Consider the following 23,330-nt stretch of genomic DNA (forward strand, 5'->3'; position numbering starts at 1 on the left):
GGCAGGCAGAGATATAAATAAGCTCCCCAAACCAGGATCTCGTGTGCTTCCAGCACCACACAGCAGCTAAAAGAGGCACTGAACCTCCCCACGCCCACCCTGGCAGCTCAAAGCAGGCTGAGGCACACCTTTTATTGCAAGAGTTTACAAACAGATGTACAAAAAATAGAAAAGATACACTCTCCACCCCTCCCATGGATGGGAATGTGGGCTACAGGCTGGGGAACCCTCCACAACAGGGACTGATGGCATTTATCCCCACAGCCTAGAGCTGAGATGGGCTCTGTCTTCATGACTGTCCTGGGGCCAGTGCACCTAAAGCAAGAACCCACAGGGAGGGTTACAGGAGCTCCAGAAAGGAAGAGATCGCTCAGGTAGAAGGTGTCCCCCTAAGGTCCAGAGGAATGTTCCTGGAGTTAAAGGCAAATTATTGGAGAAAGACCCCTGGTTACAGACAAGCAAGGAATCTTCTGTGGCACTGACAGCAATGACGTTTACTGGTTGAAATCATCTGAATCTGGGGGAAGGAAGGACCTTTATACATAAATCTCTTCTAGCTTCTCATTCTCAACTCAGTTGAGTTGGCAGTTTCTCTCTTTTTTAGTCTTTTTAGCTCTTGGTTGAGTGGGTGGCTTGTATAGTAGAAAAAGAAGAGTTGGCAATAGCAGGTCAACGAAGGCTAGAGGCTGGACCCCAGAAATCTGGGATCATGTGCTGTGGTTTGGCCTCAGGAGGTGAATGAGTTTCCTGCAGTGTTTGGCAGAGGCGGGCCTGGGACTGCTGTGCGGCAGTGATGGATTCCCCAGAGAGAGCAAGGCTAATTTCTCACTGGCGCCCAGGGACACTAGCACCTGTGGGAAAGACAGCAGATGACAGAACACAACATGGAGAAGACTCTCATTTGGCCCAGCAATTCCTACTCCAGAAAAGGAAGAAAAAGAAAATGGGCTCTTGGGGTCTCAAAATAGACTGTGTAGGAAGAGAGAAACCTTGGAGACAGGAATCATGAGGACCAGAGGTCTACTTCCATCCTTTTTGGTTAGAGATCGTGAAACCAAGGCAGCAAGGGACCCCTGCCCTTGTCCCCAGGAAGGGTTAATGAATGCAGCAGTGATAGTAAGCCAAAAGGTGGGATGGCCAGTCAGGGATCCAGATCAGTGGGTCATAACTTCATTACCAGCCAAGAATCCCCCTCATTATTTCTCCACATGGATTGCTAGAAATCCTATATTTATCATCACCATCCTGTCAAAATTGCTGTTCTGCATGAACCACCCAAGGCTACCACATTGAGCTATTATAATTTGGAGGTAGAGCCTTATAGTAGATATGCGATTTCTATTAGGCTGTCTATACACTGAAAATTGAGCAGAAAAAGCAGAATAAAGCTATGATTAGAGTATGGGTTCTGGTCCCAAACTCCTGAGTTCAAGTGTCCAATCCCACATACTAGTCTCGTAACTTGGACAAGTTATTAAATTCTTAGTGCCTCACTTTCCTCACTTGCAAAATGAGGAACGTAATAGCTTAAACCACATAATAAGGATAAAATGCTTAGCACGGTGCTCTTCACACAGTAGTGCTGAAAAAGATTAGCTCCTTCATGGCCCCCACAATGAAACCACTCTATACTCAACATCCCCCAGTCTTCCTTCACCTCCCTCCCGCACAGCCTCTAGAAGAGAGAAACAGTGGTCCTTGAGATCTCAGGCATTTCCCAGCCCAATGGGGCCCTCTTCCAGGTCCCTTCCCGTCTCCAGGGTGGGAGATGGTAGATGGAAAACTCATCTCCAAGACACTGCCCCTGGGATTCCTGCTCTAGAGAGGGACACGGCTTGGGTTTCTGGAAGTCCCAAAGTCTTCCTTAAAGACTATCTCAGGGGCTGGCCCCATGGCCGAGTGGTTAAGTTCGTGCGCTCCGCTGCAGGCGGCCCAGTGTTTCGTTGGTTCAAATCCTGGGCGAGGACATGGCACTGCTCATCAAACCAGGCTGAGACAGCATCCCACATGCCACAACTAGAAGGACTCACGATGAAGAATATACAACTATGTACTGGGGGGCTTTGGGGAGAAAAAGGGAAAAAATAAAATCTAAAAAAAAAAAAGACTATCTCAGAAAAATGCTGTGAAATACAACCCCATCATCCTGGTTCCTAAGTCCCCCGAGGTGTACCTGATGGATGCAGGGCTCCTGTCGGAGGCTCCGGAGGGCAATGAGGGCAGCCTCCTTCACATTTGGCTGGGGGTCTCCACACGCCATCTCTAGGAGCCGCTGGGGTACTTGGCACTGTAACAGCTCCTCCCCCAAGCCCTCAGGCCCCAAGTTGCCCAGAGCTGATGCGGCATTGCGCCGGATACCAGCCTGAGGATCTCCAAGCAGCTGGGTCATACCAGGTACTGCGGCTGCCAGAGCAGGTCCCAGGGGACCAGCTTGGTAGGCTGCATTGCCTACAGCAAAGCTGGCACTCCGCCGCACAACAGGATCTTTGTCTCCAAGCCCCAGCAGCAGAAGGTTAAGCAGTCCAGTCTGGCTCTGCAGTGCCCCTCGCAGGGCCATGCTATGTTGCAGCAAGTGTCCCAGAAGCCCATAAGTGCGGGCCCGCACGGAATTTTCTGGGTGGCCCAGGAGGCTGCGCAGGGGCCGATAGGATTCATCAGAACCAGCCAGGAGTTCTTGGATAAAGGACAAGTGGCTAGGAGACAGTACCCGGACTGTGTGGGCCAGCAGAGACAGAAGGTCAGAGGTCAGCAATGGCTGGTCACCAAGGAGGGCAATGGAGAGGAATGAGATCATACTTCTAGGGGAGGCAGCCACTGTGTTCACAAACTGGTTGAGAGAGGTGGAATCCGTGAGGGCCAGGTGCGTGAGAAGACTGATGGGAAGCTCGACTTGTGGCAACGGAAGATGGTGGCAACAGACCTGGGAGAAGGCAGGGAAGGGAGCGGGCAAAGTAGTTCAGGGAGAGGGCGAATACACTTCAGCTGGGTAACCAGAAGCAGCCCAGTGTGGGAGAGAGAAAAGCAAAGCTACGGGGAGAGAAACCACAGAGAGCTGGAATGGCTGACCCACACCACGCCACATGAGCCACAATGTGGAGCCCAAGAGAACAGGTTCTTTCCAAGTTCATTCCCTGCTCTGCTTGTCAAATGCACTGCTTAATGCCAAGATTTGCCAGAGAAGCAATTCCTGGCTACTGAGCTGAGTCTCCAGTGCTTAGACCAGGATCTTCTCCCCACTGAGCTGCAGTGGAATCCAGATAAGGGACTGATGGAGACAAGGAGGCACCAGCACCGGCCCCAACTATGTGCCTCTGCTCAGGCCTGAGTGCTTTCTCCCCTCCAACTCTTAGATCAAGCCAGATGCCCCACTCTTACAGGGGCCTAGGGGAGCCCTGGAGCTGTGGGAGGTGAATTAGAGTACACAAGGTTGGCCATCTTCCTCTCCCACCTTCATGCCTGGGTAGCTCCCAAGTACCTGCAGCAGGTGAGCAGTGACTTCCGAGTTTGTGAGGTCAGCCAAGACACCGACAAGGAGGTCAGCATCCACATCCAGGGCGAAGGGGAAGCAGAGGAGCTGGCAGACGGAGAGCACCATGACAGGTAGAAACTCAGACCCGTGAGGCCTAAGGAGGGGAGTGTGGAAGGACATATTCAGTCTTGCTCACCCACCCTTTATCATTCTTCCCCTCCTCTCAAACTCCCTAGTCCAGCTCCCCCTCTCCAATCTCAGCAATCCCATTTCTTGCCTCACAGTTCAAACTGTCAGCTCCTTCTCTCCTGCCTTCCCCTCCCTGCCCCCCACTGCAGACTCTCTGGATCTTCTGGTCTCCCTCCTCTAGCTCAAACTCACGCCTGACCCAGCTGATGCAGGAAGCTGGGGGAAAGCAGATGCTTCAGGGTGGACATGAGGATGCTTCCACGCCGAGACAGGTGGCTCAGGCATAACTGGGGCTCCTGGGTAAAGGAGGCCACGGCCAGGCTCAGCAGGGCTGCCATGCCTGGAAACATGGAGAATGGAGACCAGTGGAGCAGGCAAGAGACCCAGATGGCCCTGCTTTGCCATGGCTCCCAGGGTCACCACCTCTTCAGTCCCTTCCCCATAGTGAGTAGCTCCAGCACAGACTGCCATCCTCCCCCAGGCAGTGGCAGCGGCAGCAGCAGCAATTTCCGTGAGCTAACTCAGTTCTAGGCCCTCTTCCTGAAGAGGGATCAACACACTGGCCCCACAGAGGAGGCCATGCTGATGGAAAGATACCTTGGGGTGAGATCAGCGTCCAGTCTGGCCCTGGGCTTTGTGGACTGCACAGGGACAGCTCCTCTTCCTGTGCTGATACCTCCTCAGGGAGCCTCAGAGCCATGGAGAAGCGTTGCCATAGAACCGTCCACATTTCTGAGCTAGCCACTTCCCTTATCAGGCTACCCTTCCCCTCCTGGAGAGAAAATTGAAAGAGGGTGGGTGGGGAAGTCAAAGTTAGGAGTCAAAATGTCTTTTTTCACTCCTGTCCCTGACCTATGAGAAAAGGGAGACCCAGAAATAATTCCTTCTGTTTTCCCACCTAGGATTTCCCTGTTGTCTTAATTCCCTTTCTTATCACATCTTAACACACACCGCCCCCCATCTCTCAATCCTTAGGGATATCTGCTGGAAACCAAGGGATTACAGCTTTTCTCCCCATTGAATCCCAAGGTTCCCTTTAAAGGGTCTACACTGAGGGCAGGTGGGCCCACTCTAAAGCCATCACAGGCACAGCAGTTTGAGAGGCAAGGTGAGTCTGGGTTGCTTCCTCATTCCTGTTGTCCAGTAGCTCCCCAAAATGCCCAGTTTCTCTCTCCTTAATTCCCATTCATCCTGGGATGCAGCTGTACCTGGCTGAGGAGCTGCAGCAGAAGGATGAAGAGGCCATCATAGAATCCACAGCCATCTGGTGGAGTCAACCGGACCTGTCAGAGAGGGAGGAAGAATGCAGACCCCTGAGAGGGCTGAGGTGGCCTCACGGGTCTGTGCACCCAACTCCTGGTCAGAAAGAGCTCTTCCTTGGCCTGGTGAGTGGGGAGAGTTCTTCTGGACTGAGGAGTCTTGGTTCCTGCCAGTTCATTCAATGACTAACTCACTCTGTCGTAAAGACACACAATCTGGTAGGATAAGCAGACACAGAAACAATTATATTTAGGAAGATATTTGCTAAACAAGAGGCTGGGGGGCAGGGGACGCAGTTGAGAGTGCCTAACTTTGCCTCCTGGAGGTAGGAAACTGATGGGATTAAGAGTTTAAAAGGCAGGGGCTGGCCCCGTGGCCGAGTGGTTAAGTTCGCGCGCTTCGCTGCAGGCGGCCCAGTGTTTCGTTGGTTCAAATCCTGGGCGCGGACATGGCACTGTTCATCAAACCACGCTGAGGCAGCGTCCCACATGCCACAACGAGAAGGACCCACAACGAAGAACATAATACAACTGTGTACTGGAGGGGCTTTGGGGAGAAAAAGGAAAAAAAATAAAATCTTAAAAAAACAACAAGTTTAAAAGGCAGATGAGAGAAGGAGGTAGGAAGGGAGAACATTCCAAGTAGAAGTCATGGCATTTATAAAGGTAGGTCATCAAAGACCATACTGAATTCTAGAAATGGGAACTTTTCTGGTGTAGCAGGATTATAGAGCTCCGATGTAACAGAGCTCTGAGTAGTCCACTAATGAATTCAGACTTTATCTCAGAAGCAGTGGGAAGCCACCAAGGACACAAGCTCCAGGTGGGCAAGATTTTTTCTCTTTATCCACTGCTGTATCCTCAGAGCCTAGAGTAGTGTCTGGGACTCAATATGTATTTATGTGTTAAGTAATTACTGATTGAACAAATGGCCAGATTTTTCTTTAAGAAAGCTCACTCCGGGGGCAGTGAGGAAAAAGGACTGGAGAGGGGAGAGACCCTTTACTAAGCAAGAGCCAAAGTCCAAGAGAGAGATGACGTCCCCTCCCTCCTCTTTAGGAGTCCTGAGTGTTAACAACAAATCAGAAGCCCTGAGCAGTCTGGGCTCAGAGGGGTCTATTATCTGAGGGCAGAAGGAAGGAAAGGAAAGCCTCCTTGATTACTTTACCACTCCTGAGTCTACGTGAGGCTTGCTGGCATTTTCGTCTTTTCTCTCTGAACACAGTCCTTATTTGACTCAGAGAAAACATGTCTACGCATTCCCTGGTAGACCTCACCTCCGCAGGGGCAGACAGGGCATGTGTGGCTGCAGCGATCCACTCCACAGGCTGGAGGTCAAAGGGCACCCCTTGCTGACCAAGCTGTCCCAATAGGCAGGCTGCTGCGCTCTGTGGAGAGTTAGAGGAGAAGGAACGTCCGAGTCTGAATGGTACTCAGGACAGGCAGAGAGGATGGATGCCTCTGTCCTGGTCCAGAAGAATGCCTCACAGACAGCCGAAATGGATAATGACTCCCCTGCTCCCAGAAGGGTCGGATGATAGGGTGAAAAGGGATGAAGGTTGAAAACTCACCACAAGAGAGACGACATGTGAACGGGTAAAGACAGTAGCAATCTCACCGCCTAACTTCTCCATTCTGGAATAAGGAGATACACCAAGGGATGCAGGAGTATGAGAGGCTGCTGGTGAGCAGCCTTCCCTCTCCCTTGGGTGGCACTCTCCACCTAGGCTCCATGGCCACCTCCAAGGCATGAAGTAGGTAGGAATCTAGGTCTGTCCCTCATAGAGAAAGCTCCACTCTCTCTATCCCAACCCCTCCTAAGAAAAGGCTGTATCCCACAGTCTATGTCAGGGTGAGCTATGTGGGTGGAAGATGTCAGTGGAGAGACCCTACTTGATGACTCACCCAGAAGGCAGATCTTGGAGCCGAAGGACAAGAAGGGAGAGAAGGTAGAGCGTCACTTCGGCAGACTCTTCCCAATCTACTACCTTTACCTACAAAGGAAACTTAAGATGTCAGAGCAGCCCTGTATCAAGATGGTGGGGCCACCATGAGATGCCCACCTGTGTTGCTGGCCTACCTTGCCCCGGACCAACATCAACAGTGACTCCAAGGCCAGGGGCTCCTGCACTAGAAGATGGCACAGGTGCTCACTGATGTGGCAGCAGGAGTAGAGAATCTAAGGGAGTGGGAAAGCATCGGTCAGTGAGGCAGGGGAGCCTCAGGCTCCTAGATTGGAAGGCTCAGATGAAAGCAGGCTATCCTCTCAAAAGATCTGGCAGCCACACTTGGTGGGATAGAGGAGCTCAGGCCACTTCTGCCTCTGGCTGTAAGACAGTGAGATGAGGGTACTTCTCAATTCTGCTGAGGACTGGCTAACAGTGGCGCCATCTCAACTGAACAGATTTAAAAGCAGAAACGGGTCCTCTAAGAGGGTCTCTCATCTCTCCCAGTGTCTCTTTCTCCCTCTCAGTCCTGGGGGTTAAGAGGAACTCATGAGCAGGCAGTACCTTGAGAAGGTGTAGGCACAGGATGGGATGCTTCAGGCCAGAGATGATGGACGGCCTCAGCTGGGTGCTGTCTTCGATGAGCTGATTTGCCAAATGTCGAGTGATCTATAGGGATATACCTGAAGACTCAATCCCATTCCCATTATTCCAATCCTATTCCTCTCATATCTCCAACTAATCAGGACTCTCGACCCCTTGCTAGCCACTCTTCCTCAGGCTCACCAGGAACCTCAGACCCCATTCCATTCCCAGTCTTCATGGCCACTGGAGAACCAAAAGTCATTGCCTAGTTTAGTCCCAGTGTAGGCAGGTACAATGGAAAGTCTTGCAGGAACTCTGAATCCTGAGCCCTTGAAGAGGCAGCACTGGTGGCTACAGAGCAGCCTCCCTACCACACGGGCAGTTTATCACTAAACCCTCTCTCACCAGCTTGCCAAGGACTGTGGGATTTCGACTACACCATGTTCTACAAGTGGCCCAGACCCCGGGCGGGAGCATCTGCTTTCTGGAAGCATTGAGTAAGAGGAGGTATAAAAGCTTGTTTTTCTGCCTTTTTGAGAAGCTGGGGCCAGCCTCCCCAACTCTGGGAACATGATGAGAGGAGCAAGAAACTGCAGCTCAGACCTGCTCTTTGGCTTTCCAGCAGCCCGGCAGCCCCACAGGAGTAGTACAGATGGCTGCCAGTGCAGAGGAAAGGGCTCCAGGCAGATCCGCACTCTGCTCTCGCAGTGGCTGGCTCACTTGGGGGGCTCCTGTGGAGAAAGGCAAAGAATGTGGGGCGCGGTCTGGTTATTTCTCTCAGATCCCCATTTGTTCTTTCAGTTCACAGTTATTTATTGAGCACTCACTAAATGCCAGGCACCATCCTAGGTGATGGCAGTAGAAAGAGCAGAGCTGGACCTACTCGACAAGCAAGTCGAGAGAACCCCCTTCCCCACCCTGGTTACCTGGGGGGCTGTGGACAGGGAGCTGGAGAACTGTCAAGCCATGAAGGAGCCCGTCCAACACAGCCCGCTGCGTGGTCAGCAGGCTGCAGTAAAAGGCTTTGGCAACGGTCCAGCTGTTCCCATCCATGGCTTCACACAGAACAATAAAGCACTGAGGGAGACAAGAGCAGGGTGAACAACAGGACATCAGAAAACTGACTGGGCTTTGGGTAAGGAGCAAGAATCCCCAGAGAACCTGAGAAAAGAGGAGAAAAACCCAGGGGACCGGCTGTCTAATTCTAAGTATCCCGCACACAGAAAATGCATTAATACTGCCTTCATGGTTAGAGGACAGGAATTTTAGGTGTCAATCCTTCTATTCTCTGATCAGCTGCTCCCTCGATGATGTTTCTCAAAGCATTATCTGTGGACCATGAGTATAAGAATTCCAAGGGATTCCTGGGTCCCTCCCAACCCAGTCGTGCTGTTTCAGAATTTCCAGAGGTGGAGTGTTTATTCCAAACACCTCATACTACTCACTGCACAATGACAGATGAAAAGTGCTGCCCACTAATGTGAGTCACTGCTGGGCAAAATTTCAGTCAGACATTAAAAGCTTCCTGACCTGAATGGGTGAGGGATGTTAAAATAGGCTCACGGACTAGAAGAGATTGAACGGACTGCCAGCTAGAGGCAGGAATGTAGCCCAGCTCTGTGTTCCCAATTGCCAGTTAGAACAATGACCAGGCAATTGTTTACTTCCCTGCACATGTTCCTCTCTAATTGTCTCCTCTGAGATCAGTCAGCGCTCAGCTATTTTCTCATTTAATCCTCCATTCCCCTGTCCCTCACCCTCCAGAGCCCAGGGGAAAGAATAGAGTTTACTAGTCCACAGGACAAATGAAATTGGGAAATACTAGCTGATCTGCAAGTCTCTTTAAGAAGAAATACTTCTATCTGTGGTTCCCTGAAATAGTCACACTGCTCAATGCCTCTGGGCCTGTATATATGTTGCTCTTTCTGCCCAGAATGTCCTTTCTACTTTCCTGCCTCATCCACCTGGCAAACTTCTGTGCATTCTTCAAATCCTAGAATGATTTCCTTCTTCAAGATTTCTTCTGTGACTCTCTAGTGTTGATCTTCTTCAGCGGTACTTCTGTATTTTATACGAAGTTTCAGTGTACTTTTCACACTGTTGTCCTTGATCACTGTACATCTCTCCTACTAGACTATCCTTGGTCCCTTCAATATGGGGATTTTCTCTTACTCAAATGACATATGGCACTTACTCGGCATTCAACAAATTTTTGTGGTATTAACTTGATCTAACTCTATATAATCGCAAGAAAGGGGACTGGAGAAACACCAGGAAAGACAGGAGAGACAGAAATCTGGAAGTAGGAGCAGAGTACCATAAGGCTGTCCCTCCGCAAGTTCTGCTCGGCGTCATCTGGTTGGGCCAGCAGCTTCCCCAACAGGTCCAGAAAGTGGTTGGCGGCCTCCTGAAATACCTGTAGGCTGGGAAAAAATGAGCCCATCGTTTCTTCTCATTTCTCTACTAAAAGCCCAGATGTGGTGAATGGGTCAGTTCTGGGCAGGTAGCAGAATCTCTGCAAAGGAACACATCAGTATGCTCCTTCCCTTCTCCCCCACTAAACACATACACAGTCTCACAGACACACGCTCCAAGCCTCTTCTTTGCCGTTTTCTCTAGGTTATTCACATCTTGACCATTCCATTTAGCATATGGTGACTAAACTATGGCTAACCCTTAGAACCTTGGGGCAAACTTGGAGGGTCTCAGGGTCCTTAAAAGGACTAGCTCGACTCTAAGGGGTCACGCAGCTGATCCCTAAACTTGTGACAAATCATGGCTTCTTCTCACTTAGCTCTTCCTAATGAGGAGAGGAAGAGATAGGGGTAGAAACTGCAGCCAAACTGGCCGACAGAGCACAGCTGCCTCTCATCCCACCTGTCACCTGTCTGGCTCCTCTCCAGGTTGAAGGTGCAGGCAAAGTAGGCCTGAATCACGGCCATCAGGTCCTGTAAGAAGGTCCCACACCAGCATTGCTGCCAGGGAAGAGTACAGAGAGTAAGGGCAATGGAGGGGATGGAGACAAATAACAGAAAAAGCAGTAAAAAATGCATCAGCAGCCAGCCAGATGGACCAAACAGAAAGGTGCAGGGGGAAGAGAGCCTTTGGACAGAGAGAGGAGATCCAGAGATACAAAGCCACAGCCAATAAACAGCCTGAAAATGTGTCTAGTTTGGGCTGAACAGTATTTTGGAGTTTAGGAGATTCTCTTCTCCAAAATAGCTCAAATTCTTTCCTAAATCCCTTAAAAATGCTCAGGATTAATCCTCATCAGCAGAGAGCAGCTTTCCAGCTGCCTGAGCCCAGGCCCCATTAAACATGTTTTCATTCTGCCCTCCCAGCTCAGCTGCGGCAGGACCCAGCACGGGGAAGCAGAGGTTTGGGCTCAGACAGTCTCAATCCTCGCTCTTCCACTTATCGTCTCCGGGATTGTGTACAAGTTAGTGCCTGTGTATTAGTCAGTTAATCTCTGAATTTCAGTACCCTGCTCTATAAACATCAGGTCAATAAAGGGGCCAGCCCAGTGGCACAGTGGTTAAGTTCACGCCCTCTGCTTCAGTGGCCCAGGGTTCACCAGTTCAGATGCGGGGTGTGGACCTATGCACTGCTCATCAAGCCATGCTGTGGTAGGTGTCCTACATATAAAGTAGAGGAAGATGGGCAGAGATATTAGCTCAGGGCCAAGCTTCCTCAAAAAAAAAAAAAAAGTTTGGGTCAATAAAGCCTAGGATTTAATATTTGAAAACACAGTACTCTAAATATTGGGAAATTGCACATAAAAATCTGTATTTCTAGCTTCTCTTGTAAAACTAGAAGGTCTAGTGACACTGGGCCCATATTGCCAACATGGCAACAGTGGGCTGGAGCTGAGGAGAGGATGTCCCATTTAGATTGGGCATGAGATCTCCAGGGTATCATATTCCCCACTACTCATACAGTCAAACACAGTCTATGTCATGACTGACATTATCTGCCTGGCCTCAGAAGGTACTGGAGTTTGCAATTCATGCTCTACTAACTAGAAGAAGGAGGAAAGAAAATAAAAGGCAGTTTGGCCAAGTAGAGATGGCAGTTGGGAGAAGAGAAATCCAAGGAGAAGAAACTCCTATAAGTCTCTCGAGGCTCCTGGCCTAGTGCTTACCTGCTGGATGCTGTTGTTCTCCTGGCTGTGTCTGAGTAGGCTGAGCAGCAGCCCAGGGAGCCCCGCCTCCCGGCAGAAGGAGTACAAGGGAACGGAGTCACTACAGCTGGACAGAAGACTGCTCAGGACCCGGAGTGTGGGAAGGATTTGGGAAGCGCCCTCCAGCATGCCTTTCAGGATCTGGGTGACACAAGGGACAGAGACAGTAATCCACATTATCAGAGGTAAAAGAAAAAGAGTCACAGATACCAAGTGTCTCCAAGGATTTGGCAAAGCTGACCAAATGTTCTAGTTCCTTTCTTTGGGAGTCTAAAACCCAGAGAAGAATAGAGAATTACGGAAAATGTGGCAGGGAACAGGAGCACAAATGGTCAGGTCACCTGACGTATAACAGTGGTGACCAAGGCGGAGGGGACCTCCCCTCTGGACCTCTCTGTCAGACCCAGTGGCATTCCCATCTGCTCCCTCCCTTCCCCAGCCCTTCATCTTAAAAGCAAAACAAAAGGCACACACACGCTTCTGAAAATTAAAAACAATGGACACAAAACACTATTATTCAACTTTAGAGCAGGGGTTGTCACACTATGACCTGCAGGCCAAGTCTAGCCTACCACTAACTTTCATACAGCCTGCAAGCTAAGGACAGTAGTATATTTTCAAATGGTTATTCTTTAAAAGGTTATTCTTCAAAAGAAGAACATTTATGTCAAGTGCTTTACCATATGCCACTCACTGTTCTAAATGTTTTCACTCATTTGCTCATTTACTCTTTACAATAATCCTGTGACGTGAATATGATTACCCATTTTCTAGATGAGGACACTGAAGTTTCTAGATAGCTGTAGTATACAGTCAATAATCACAGAGCTAAAGAGTAGTTCCATTGGGATTCCTTTTTTTTTTAAAGATTTTATTTTTCCTTTTTCTCCCCAAAGACCCCCGGTACACAGTTGTATATTTTTAGTTGTGGCACGTGGGATGCCGCCTCAGCATGGCTTGATGAGTGGTGCCATGTCCACGTCTAGGATCAGAATCAGCAAAACCCTGGGCCACCAAAGTGGAGCGTGTGAACTTAACCACTCGGCCACAGGGCTGGCCCCTCCATTGGAATTCTAACTCAGGTCTTATCATGGAGGCAAAGCTTTTAACCTGCTTCCCTATTGAAAAGTTATCCAACACTAGGATGACAACATATAAGGGCTGACAGAGAGGTGCAGGTTGGGAAGGCAATTCAGTGGGGGAAAGGAGAGTCTTTTCAACAGATGGTGCCAAGACGATTGTATAGCCACACGCAAGAAGATGAAGTTAGATCTCTACCTCACATTGTATACAAAAATTAACTCAAAATGGATCAGAGACCTAAACGTCAGAGCTAGAACTAGAAAACTTTTAGAAAAAACATAGGAGAAAATCTTAAAACTCTGGGTTTGGAAAAGATACAAGACCAAAAGCATAATCCACAAAGGGAAAAAATAGTAATTGGATTTCATCAAAATTTAAAATCTTTGTGCTTCAAAAGACACTCTTATGAGAATAAAAAGACAAACCATAGACTGGAAGAAAAGATTTGCAAATCACATATCTGATAAAGGTCTTGTAGCCAGAATATACAAAGAACTCTTACAACTCAATAAGAAAACAAACAACCTGATTTAAAAATGAGCAAAAGAATTGAATAGATATTTCACCAAAGAAGATATATAAATGGCTGATAAGCACACGAAAAGATGTTTAACATTACTCATTAGCAAAATGCAAACTAAAATGACAGTGAGATACTATTTCACACTCACTAGAATGGCTATAAACAAAAAGATTAGCAACAATACATGTTGGCAAAGATGTGGAGAAATGGGGACCCTCATACATTGCTGGTGGGAATGTAAAATGGTGCAGCCCCTTTAGAAAATAGTTCAGCAGTTCCTTAAAGTTAAACATAAATTTACCATATGACCCAGCAATTCCACTCCTAGGAATCCACCCAAGAGAAACAAAAACGTTTATGTCCACACAAAGACTTCCATATGAATGTTTGAAGCAGCATTGCTCATAAAAGCCAAAAAGCGGAAGCAACCCAAATGTCCATCAATTGGTGACTGGATAAACAAAATGTGATTTATCCATATAATGGAATAGTAATCGGCAATAAAAAGGAATGCAGTATTGATACACGCTGCAAAATGAATGAACCTTGAAAACATTATGCTAAGTGAAAGGCGGCAGACATTAAGATTGTATACCGTATGCTTCCATTTACCTAAAACGTCCAGAAAAGGCAAATGTCTGAGACAGAAAGTAGACACTGGTTGCCTGGGACAGGAGTGGGAACGATGACTAACTGTAAATGGGTATGAGGGATCTTACTGGGACAATGAAAATGTTCTAAAACTGGATTATGGTGATTGTTTCACAACTTGGTAAATTTACTAAAAATAATTCTCAAAAACTTTAAAGAAAAGAGAGGGAAAGAGATGCAGACAACATATTTTGGTGAGTTCCCAGGAAGGAAGATCACTGGGTTTCAGAGAAGCAAGGAAAGGCTTTGTAGGAGGGAACACTATGAATGCCAATCAAGCAAAATGTTATCCCCTAAAAAAGAATCTCATTCTTCTCATTAGTATACCTGTATTAGAGAATGTTGTATACTTGTTAGATCTATATTTTTAATTTCGCCAATAAAAATATTGTGGAAATGTATTTTCTCTCAGTATAGAAGTATTTACGTAATAGCCTCCATTTTTTGCCTTTTGGCCCTCAAGACCTAAAATATTTACCATCAGAAGTCTGCTGACCCCTGCTCTAGATGGGTACTTTTTCCTTCAGAAAGAGAAACCTGAGGTCTGTTCTTTTGGTGTTACTAAAGAAGGTTAGCAAATCTCCTTGAATTAAGTACATGGACTGAAAGAGAAGTGGAAAGCAATAAACTTTCTCTTTCTCCTTATGTCAATCAATGTTCTTTAATGCCTCATCTGCAAAAATAGTCTCAACCCATCCCCCAGACCCCCAGTATCCTTCTGCCCATTACCTGCCCTGCAGCCTCATGTAGCTGAGCCTGGATGCGCTGGCAGAAGTCAGAATTGCACAGCAGGGTGAGAGGGGCCTTCAGCTGTATGGGCATGGGCTTGCTGGTCTCTAGCAGGTGTTTCCACTCATCATCGCTGTCTGGCTCCTGAGGCACAGGGGAGTGAAAGAGCTTAGGAGGAGCAGGTAGGTTCAAGGGTAATAGCTTCCAACCTGGGGAATTATGAAGTAACTCTAAGAAGCCAGTGACTCCTTTGGCACAGATGTACTTTTTTAAACCACCAGTTTAAAAAGGCCTAGCTGGCAGGATGTGAGTGGTCTTGAAAAGGCCCTTGGAGAACACTGGCACATGTGCATAAACAGATACCTAGGAAGTTGTCTACTGTGGCATGGTTTAGAAGAAAAAACTCTGGAAATGTCATAAAGCCAATCAGTAAGGGAATAATAAATCATGGCACATCCATATTAGGAAATACTATGAAGTTATTAAAAAGACTGTGGTGGAGCCAGCCCCATTGCCTAGTGGTTAGGTTTGGCACACTTCACTTCAGCGGATTGAATTCAGATCCCACATGTGGACCACTTGTTGGCAGCCATGCTGTGGCAGCAACTCATATACAAAATAGAGAAAGGTTGGCACAGATGTTAGCTTAGGGCAAGTCTTCCTCAAGCAAAAAGAGGAAGATTGGCAACAGATGTTAGCCCAGGGTGAATCTCCCTCAGCAAAAATAAAATAAAAAGATTGTGGTATTGAGGATGCATCACTTATGTAGGATTCCTACCAAAAATGCATAACCTGAACCTAATCATGAGGAAATATCAATTTGAGGAATGTTCTACAAAATAACTGGCCTGTGCACCTCAAAACTGTGAGTGATGAAAGACAAAGACAGGCTAGGAACTGCTCCAGATTGAACGAGACTAATGAGGTATAACAACTAAATGCAATGCGTAACACTGGACTGGATCGTGGATCAGGAAAGAAATGTGGTTTTTTTGCTATAAAGAACATTACTGGAACAATTAGCAAAATTAGAATATGGATTGTAGATTAAGCAACAGAATGATATCAATGTTAAGTTTCTGACTCCTATAGTTGTACTGTGATAGTGCAAGTGACTGACCTTGTTCCTAAGAAATACGCACTGAAGTATGTGGGGGTAAGAGGGCATGTGTGCAACCTACTCCAAAAGACTCAGAGAGCTGACATGTCCATGTATATAGAGAGAGAATTATAAAGCAAATGTGGCAGAATTTTAACAACTGGTGAGTCTGGGTGAAGGGTATACAGGACTACCTTGTGGCATTCTCACAACTATTCTTTAAGTTTGAAGTTACTTCAAAATAAAAAGTTAAAATCCTAAAAAAGCACAAAAGATTAAGGTAGAACTATATGTTCAGATGTACAAAGATCTCTAAAACAGGTCAAATGATAAGAGAGGCATGATGCAAAACAATACATACGGTATGAACTCAGTAACATAAAAACAGCCAAACTATATATACATTTTTTTTTTTTTTAAAGATTGGCACTTGAGCTAACAACTGTTGCAAATCTTATTTATTTCGTATTTTTTCCTTCTTCTTCTCCCCAAAGCATCCCAGTACATAGTTGTATATTGTAGTTGTAGGTCCTTCTTGTGCTGCATGGGACGCCACCTCAGCATGGCTTGATGAGTGGTACCATGTCCCCGCCCAGAATCCAAACCGGTGAAACCCTGGGCCGCTGAAGTGGAGTGCGAGAACTTAACCACTTGGCCATGGAGCCAGCCCCCAAACTATATATTTCTGTGAGTACATATGCATATACGTAAAAGTACAGAAAGTTTGGAAGGAAGCAGACTAAACTAATAACAGTAGATGTCTCTGGGACCGAGGTAAGGCTCAAGAGGGACTTTAATTTTTACCTATGTCTTCCAATTTTTGATAATTATATGTGCAGATACTGCACAATCAAAATCTATAATAATAAGAAAGTAATTTTTTAACACAAGGGGAGCTCATAATTGGATGGCTAGGAATCACTGTTCTAGAAAAACATCTACCTAGACTCAATATCCCATGGTAGGGACAAGGCCAAGAAGAAGCCCTAGGGCTCACCTCATTCTCTAAATCCACTGCATCGATGCTCTGCTGGCCCATCACCTCTGGCCTCAGCTCTGGGAATGCTCGTTCACAATCCTGGGTGGTCCAGTTTTCCCTGCCGGAGGAAGTGGGGAGCAAGATGAGTTCTAGACTTATCAGGCTTGGAGTTCATTAACTTGTTCCTCCCTCTAGACCCAGGAGAGGAAGGAAGACTAAGACAAATAGGATTGGAAAGAGGAGACCTCCTTCTAGGATACAGCCAGGACAGGATACGTTGACCACTACACACATATCCTTGACTGCCCTCCCATCTTGGATCTTATTCTCAAGTCTATCTTGGCGGTTTTCACCTGTGGCTCTCAACTCAAATAATCTTCCCTTTTGCATGGAGATAATTCTTTCCATTTCAGTTAAGGTATAACCGAGGCATAGAGAAAGGAAAGTTCCCACGTTTCCTGACGAGTCAGGAAAGTATCTGGAATTAGAATTCAGGAACCAAGGACTCAGACTCCCAGGGCCCTGTGCGTACGTAGGCAGTGGCTAGTGACAGGGACCATGGTATACTCGCTTTGGCTAGAGCCAAAGATCTGCCAGATACCTCAGGATGTAAATCCCTGGCTATACCCCCCTCACCGAGGTGCAGGGGGGTCCTCTCCAGCCCCACACTCAGGCCAGCTGCTCTTCATTTCTGAGGCCAAGATCCCAGCCAAGAGGCCTGATTCTTGAGGAGTGGCCCTTAGTCTGGGCAGAGGGGCTGTGCCAGAAGCCACCTTGCTGGTCCTGTCCTCTTGCTCAACGGCAGGTCCTGTGTTCTGGTGTCTCTGTGAGAAGCGGGCAGGAGACACTGAATCAGAACTATTCGGTTGCCACAGGGTACTATGAATCCTATTTGTGGCCCTTGCCCAAACCTAAAGAGCTACTCCTTCCCAACTCCCCCAGTCACGAGCCTGGTTGTCAGCATATTCCCCCCTGCCCCACACACCTTCTGCTTGAGCTCCTCAGCCATGCGCTTACAGGCTTGACGCAAGATGCGAAATTGATTGCCCTTGGGGACCAGCCGATGCGCCTGCTGGTCCTTTAGCACCTGAAGTTCTGGAGGTAGGCGACTGGTGAATGGGGTACCCAAATCTGAGCCTGCTGGTTCAGTTATTACTGCAGGGAGGGAAGGGGGTGGGAAGACATGATCGTACTGGAGCTGTGCCACCATGTCCACTCAGCCAGAGGCAACTTCAGTGTCTCCAGGCTTCTGTGGAAGGAGACCATTTTGACAAATGACAAAGAAGAAGGGGGTTACAGTGGAAGTGGCAAAGGTCAGGCAAAGGGCTAGGAAGAAAGTTCAAGCTGGTGGGGTAAAGAATATATGTTGGATCCAGATAGTGGGGGAAGGAGGGGAGTTTGGAGAGAATACTAGGGAAGCCCTAGGAACCCTAATGACTCACTGGTGACATGACCAGCAATAAAGGGGTGATGTAAGAGGTCTGGCCAGGACAGACGCTGCCGGGGGTCCTTGGTGAGCAGTCCCTGCAGGAAGTTCTGTGGAGAGAAAAAAATACCCTATCAGCCTTCTCTTCTCCCTAACTCATCAGCAGAACCAGCAAACCAAGACTCTTGAGTCCATTCCTAGAGCAGACTAGCTGGTCTTGATCACACCCTCTCTAACCCTATCCTTCGGCCTCCTTTCCCTGGCTGAAATCATGGACAGACTTCACTGTCTCACCCGCTAGGGAGCCAAAACTCCTGTCCATGGACGTTTGGGAACCCCGGAAGTAGAAACAGAAATCTCAATGTCACCAGCTTTGTGAAGAAGTGAGAAAAAACTAGGAGAAGAGAGGGCTGTCACCTTCACAATCACCTTCAGAAAGCAAACATCTACAGGAGTCCCAGATTGCTCACCTCGCCTGCCCTTTGAGTGCGGTTTGTCTGCGGCTGGGTAGGAACAGATGCAATTACAGTTAAAAGCACACTCACATACACAAGACGTTGTGTAAAGATGTGTCTAGGAGCACTTAAAACCAGAAATCTTTCAGCAAGTCTTCAGATGGTGGTGGGGTGGGGAGATTGCCTCTGAAAAGGGTATATCTGTTATGAGGTATCCTTGGGGAAAGCCTCAACTGGGCCTGAAACAGGTATAGAAGGTGCTAGTAGATTATGAGCATCATTCTAAACAAGGTGATTGTTATACCGTGGCTCTTGCGGAGATACCTGCATATCTGCCCTAAAGGAGAAGGAATATCCTATGTAATCACCCATTTAAGTTTCCTTTGTTTAGATTCTTTTTGATAATTACTTGGGCCTCCCCAACTAAATAGGTTGAGGAGAAACTTGTCCCTTTTGGTCTTAGATAAAGCAAAGGAAGCTTATAACGAGATTTCACTCTGGGAGAAGGCTGTATTTAAATTTCACTGAAAGCCCAAATCTTGCCCTAGATAAGAATAAAAACGGTCAACTCTTTCCTCCCTCCTGCCCTCCGTCTTCCAGCCTGCTGAGACTTAGCTACAATGAGCAGGCAGCATCTTTATCATCTGCCCCTACTCACTGAGCTAGCCCCGCCAGCTCCGGCCATTTGGATACGTGAAGACTCCTTCCTTCAGGAAGAGGACTGAGAGCTGTGTTGGCAAATCTAATATCATCTGGACATTGCATCTGAGAGGAAATAAGTGGGATAGCGGGTATGTAAAAGCACCGGTATCTGTCTCTGCTGTCCTGAAATTACCTTCCCTTTGTGATAAAGGATAGCCTGGCCAACGAGGGGCTGGTATTCTCAAGTTTGGCAGAACTTAAAACACCCTCCCCACCCCCCCACTCCCTATTAAGTCCCTGCAGTACAGAAGCAAGGCAGTTTGGCCCAGCTCCTGCATTAACTCAGTAACTGCAAAGTCCTGCCCCAGCTCTAGAAAAGGATAGTGGAAAAGGGAACAGGGGCAGAAGGAGACAGGTTTCTGATGCAAAAGTAATCTCTCTATATATACATTCATTACCTTGAAGCAAGGACTAAAGGTGGGGGGCCAGCGCACAGGGTCCTTGAGGATGAGGCTGACCAGTTGAAAGATGCTAGTCGTGTAGAAGGGCGGGGTGCCAACAGCCAGCTCATACAGGATGCAGCCCACAGACCAGAGGTCCGCGGTATGGTCATATGGTCGCTCTTCCACCAGCTCCGGAGACATATAGAGGGGTGTGCCTTTGATGGAGGTCAGGACCATTGTGTTAGTGCTCATAGCCCGGGCAAATCTGCAGGAGACAATGGAATGGAAATGGAAAGAGAGAAGATATGCAAGAAAAACTAGACCTGGTCACTGCTACCCATCATTGTGTGAGATGTCCCAAACCTGAACAGAGAAAGCACCTTCCAAAAGGCCCAGGAAGAACCCCAGTCTCCAGCTCAGGTTCTAAGATGAGGGCCAAGCAAGCCAAGCGTATGGTCTAAGGCTCCCCGCAGAATTGGAAGGTCAGGCTCCTCACCCAAAGTCACAGAGCTTGATGCCACCACCCTTGGCAAGGAGGATGTTCTGAGGCTTCATGTCTCGGTGGAGGATGCGGTGGGAATGCAGATAATACAGGGCCGACACCAACTGGGCAGCAATGGCCTGAACCTAGGGGTCAAACAGTCAGGTGGGAGGAAGAAAGAAGAGGTCAGAGGAAGGAGCCTGCTGACGAGCCCAAAGACTCCTCCCTAACACTACTGCCCATGCAACCTTCTCTTCCTTCCCCTTCTTCTAGAGCTGCACGCAATACCGTCCTTAGTTCTCACTCCTCTATTTGTTCTTTCATTTATTCATTCATTCACTCAAGGAAAATTTATTGAGTCTCACCTACCAGCTGTATGACCATGGGCAAATTATCTTGTGCCTCATCACATATAAGGTGACAATAATGATACCACCTACCTCATAGGATTATCGTGAGGACTAAATGAATTAAGGCATGTAAAGTAACATAATGCTCAGAATGGTGCCTGGCACTCAGGACACATTCAATACACATTAGCTGTTATTAAATAAGACTGAGTCCTTTTCCTCCAGAGAAGAAGTCAGACAAACAAACAAGACAGATGAAACGACTAAGATGACAACTTGCAAATAATGATGAGTGCTCAGCAGGAAACAGAAGTGTGTGATAGGAAGTCCTGAGGGGAGCCTCCACGCTAGAACACAGAGAAATCCCTAGAATGAGTGTGGCCAGAGAAGGTGTTCAACCAAATCCCACCGCTAATCACTATGTCCTGGTGGCCACTCCCGCCTTAACCACATCCCTGCCCCCGCTCCAGTGCCACCACACTGGCTGCTCTTCCCTAAGGATGCCCAACAACAACAACAACATTAATAATTGATAACTATGTTGAATAATGTGTGTCAGGCACTCTTTTGAACACTTCATATGAATTAACTCATTAATCTTTACAAAAGCTTTATGAGGTAGACATTAGTATTATTTCCATTTTAAAATGAAGGAACCGAAGCACGCAGAGGCTAAAATAACTTGCCCAAGAGGATCCAGTGAATAACTGGCAGAGCCATGCTTTGTACTCAGATATTTTGGCTCGAGTGTTCACATACTTTACTGTCATACCACATTGCCGCTATGGACATCTAGACTCTCATATTTTTCTAGGAGTCTTCAAAATGAAGACTCAGTGCTATCAGCTTTCCCTATCAGTCCGTAACCCGGAGAGGGCTCAGGGGCAGAGAGAAGTCTGAGCCAGGAAGCATACCTGGTCTTCAGGAAGTTTTCCATCATCTTCCAGGATCTGAAAGAGCTCTCCTTCAGCATAGTCTGTCACCACCACCACCTGTGGGGAGAAGGCAATGGCGCTGACAGCTCCAGATTTATACATTCTGAGGCTGGAGATCCCTGGGATCCTCGTGCTTGGGGGCAGGTAACCCGAAACCATCAAAGTGCACCTCTTTGTCAGTCTCAAAGCTGTCGAGCATATGCACAATGTTGGGATGCCGCAGACCCCGCATGATTTCAATCTCTCGTTGCAGATTCCTCAGCTCCTTCTCTGAGCGTCCCAACTTTGGAATGAACTTCAGGGCCACCACCTATCAGTGCAAGGTGGAGAATCAAGGTCTAACCATGCCATTGAAACATTAGCCCCAAGGCTCCAGAATTTAGACTTTAGATTCTTTAAACAATTCTCATTAGACCTGCTAGGCTCCCACTCCCCTTTCCCCATGGTACCCTGGCCTTACCCAGGATTCCCCTGCCCCTTGCCCTAGGAGGAAACAGCCTCCGCCAGACAGTTCCCTTTGGTGGGTTCTGGGAGAAGTGTTCTGATCTGGGTAAAGAACTCAAGATTTAAGGAATTTAAGGGAAAGAGAAGGAAAAAAATATGAAGAGAGAAGAAAGAATTCAGGTGGTTTGTCTCTTCCTGCATGGTATGATAGAGATTAATATTTGCTGTTTACTAGGGGCCAGGCACTGTACTAAGTGATTTGGTGTGACATCACATTTAATCTTCAAACTCCATCAATCAGATACTGTTCTTATCCTCATTCTACGGATGAGGAAACTTGAGACACAGAGAAATTAAGTAACTTGTCCATAGTTCTAAGGCTAGAAAGTGGTGGAGCTAGGGTTTGAACTCAAGTAATCCAATTTCAGAGAATCAGTGCCTTAGGAACACAGGTCGGCATGATTGCTTTCCTTCTGGCCCCGTTTTCCGCTGGAGTTGGTGCGGAATCCCACCCAAGAGATATCCCTCTTTGTGCACCACCTGAGCACTGTATTTTCGTCGACCCTTGTACACCCTCCCAAAAGAGCCTTCTCCAATCATCTCCAACACGTGGTACTTTTCCATGACAAGAGGTTTCAGGATCCCTCAGAAGGAAGAAGGTAGAGATGGTGGTGAAAGGCTACAGCGCCAGGGACAGTTCCACACATCTGGGAGGCCTGGTTCGGGCATGGGAGAAAGGTTAACGTTAGCCGCCGTGCCTTTCCTCTTTTTCATAATAATCCAGGCCTCAAAAACAAGGTAGGGTGGAGCGGACGGAAAGATGAGATCTTGGAGCAAACGGAGCGCCTCTTGCAGTTCTCACTCCTTTTCAGCTCCTCCTGTCCCCTGCCCCAAGCCCGCGCCCACCGGACCCAGAGTCCGGCTTCCCCCCACGCCACCCCACCCAGCCTCGCCCATCCGACCACTCCCCTTTCCACCCAGGCTCACCTCCTCGACCCCGCCCCCTCCACCCAGCCTCGCCCACCGACCCCGCCCCTTCCAGCCTCCTCCCTGTTCCTGCGGCTGCCCACCTCCTCAACACCCCCGCCCTGACCCCTGTCCGCGCGCTTCGCACATAGGAGCCCCTCTCACCCCCAGCCTAGGAGCTTCAAGCTCCTCAGGCCGAGGGAGGCCGGCCCTTGCCTTCAGCCCCGCCCCTTCTGGCTGCCTGCTTACATTGCCTGACCTATAATTCTTCTCCACCCCCACTGCCAGGCTCTTTAGACTCCCATGCTTACCAATTTTACTTGCTAAAACTTGCCAGAGGTTCTGAGGAGAAAAGCGTTCAGAGGTGTGGGAGAAACGGTGGACCGCCCACAGGCACTTCCTGGGGCACTTGCGAACCGTCTCTTGGCCTTCAAGACCCACTAAGGACCCAGAGTCTGCGGTTGCCTAGAAACGGCCGCGAGCCCTCCCCCGCCCA

The 23,330-nt window shown here is 48.1% G+C and overlaps 1 protein-coding gene across 6 annotated transcripts; it reads right to left on the reverse strand.

Moving 5' to 3' along the window:
* Window positions 1-118: 118 nt before the first annotated feature.
* STK36 (serine/threonine kinase 36) lies at window positions 119-23,261 on the reverse strand. Of its 6 annotated transcripts, none has more exons than XM_046642951.1 (27): window positions 23,146-23,257; window positions 22,409-22,584; window positions 21,594-21,734; window positions 21,404-21,481; window positions 20,155-20,285; window positions 19,674-19,923; window positions 18,135-18,228; window positions 17,678-17,847; window positions 17,329-17,516; window positions 16,711-16,810; window positions 14,615-14,758; window positions 11,590-11,769; window positions 10,326-10,423; window positions 9,766-9,871; window positions 8,375-8,525; window positions 8,052-8,179; window positions 7,428-7,532; window positions 6,998-7,096; window positions 6,823-6,911; window positions 6,489-6,552; window positions 6,195-6,305; window positions 4,867-4,941; window positions 4,256-4,430; window positions 3,851-3,998; window positions 3,476-3,623; window positions 2,174-2,920; window positions 119-851 (listed from the first exon to the last, which is right to left on the reverse strand). In XM_046642951.1, the coding sequence occupies exons 2-27, from the start codon at window positions 22,490-22,492 to the stop codon at window positions 708-710; spliced, it is 3,948 nt and encodes a 1,315-aa protein (XP_046498907.1). In that variant the 5' UTR covers window positions 22,493-22,584; window positions 23,146-23,257; the 3' UTR covers window positions 119-707. The 6 variants fall into 6 exon arrangements, with proteins under 6 accessions (XP_046498907.1, XP_046498906.1, XP_046498908.1 ...); XM_046642950.1 differs by lacking the exon at window positions 23,146-23,257 and adding an exon at window positions 23,000-23,056; XM_046642952.1 differs by lacking the exon at window positions 23,146-23,257 and adding an exon at window positions 22,939-23,035.
* Between the last annotated feature and the right edge of the window lie 69 nt (window positions 23,262-23,330).

The sequence above is a fragment of the Equus quagga genome, chromosome 17 (genome assembly GCF_021613505.1).
Source record: "Equus quagga isolate Etosha38 chromosome 17, UCLA_HA_Equagga_1.0, whole genome shotgun sequence".
Classification (NCBI taxonomy): Eukaryota; Metazoa; Chordata; class Mammalia; order Perissodactyla; family Equidae; genus Equus; species Equus quagga.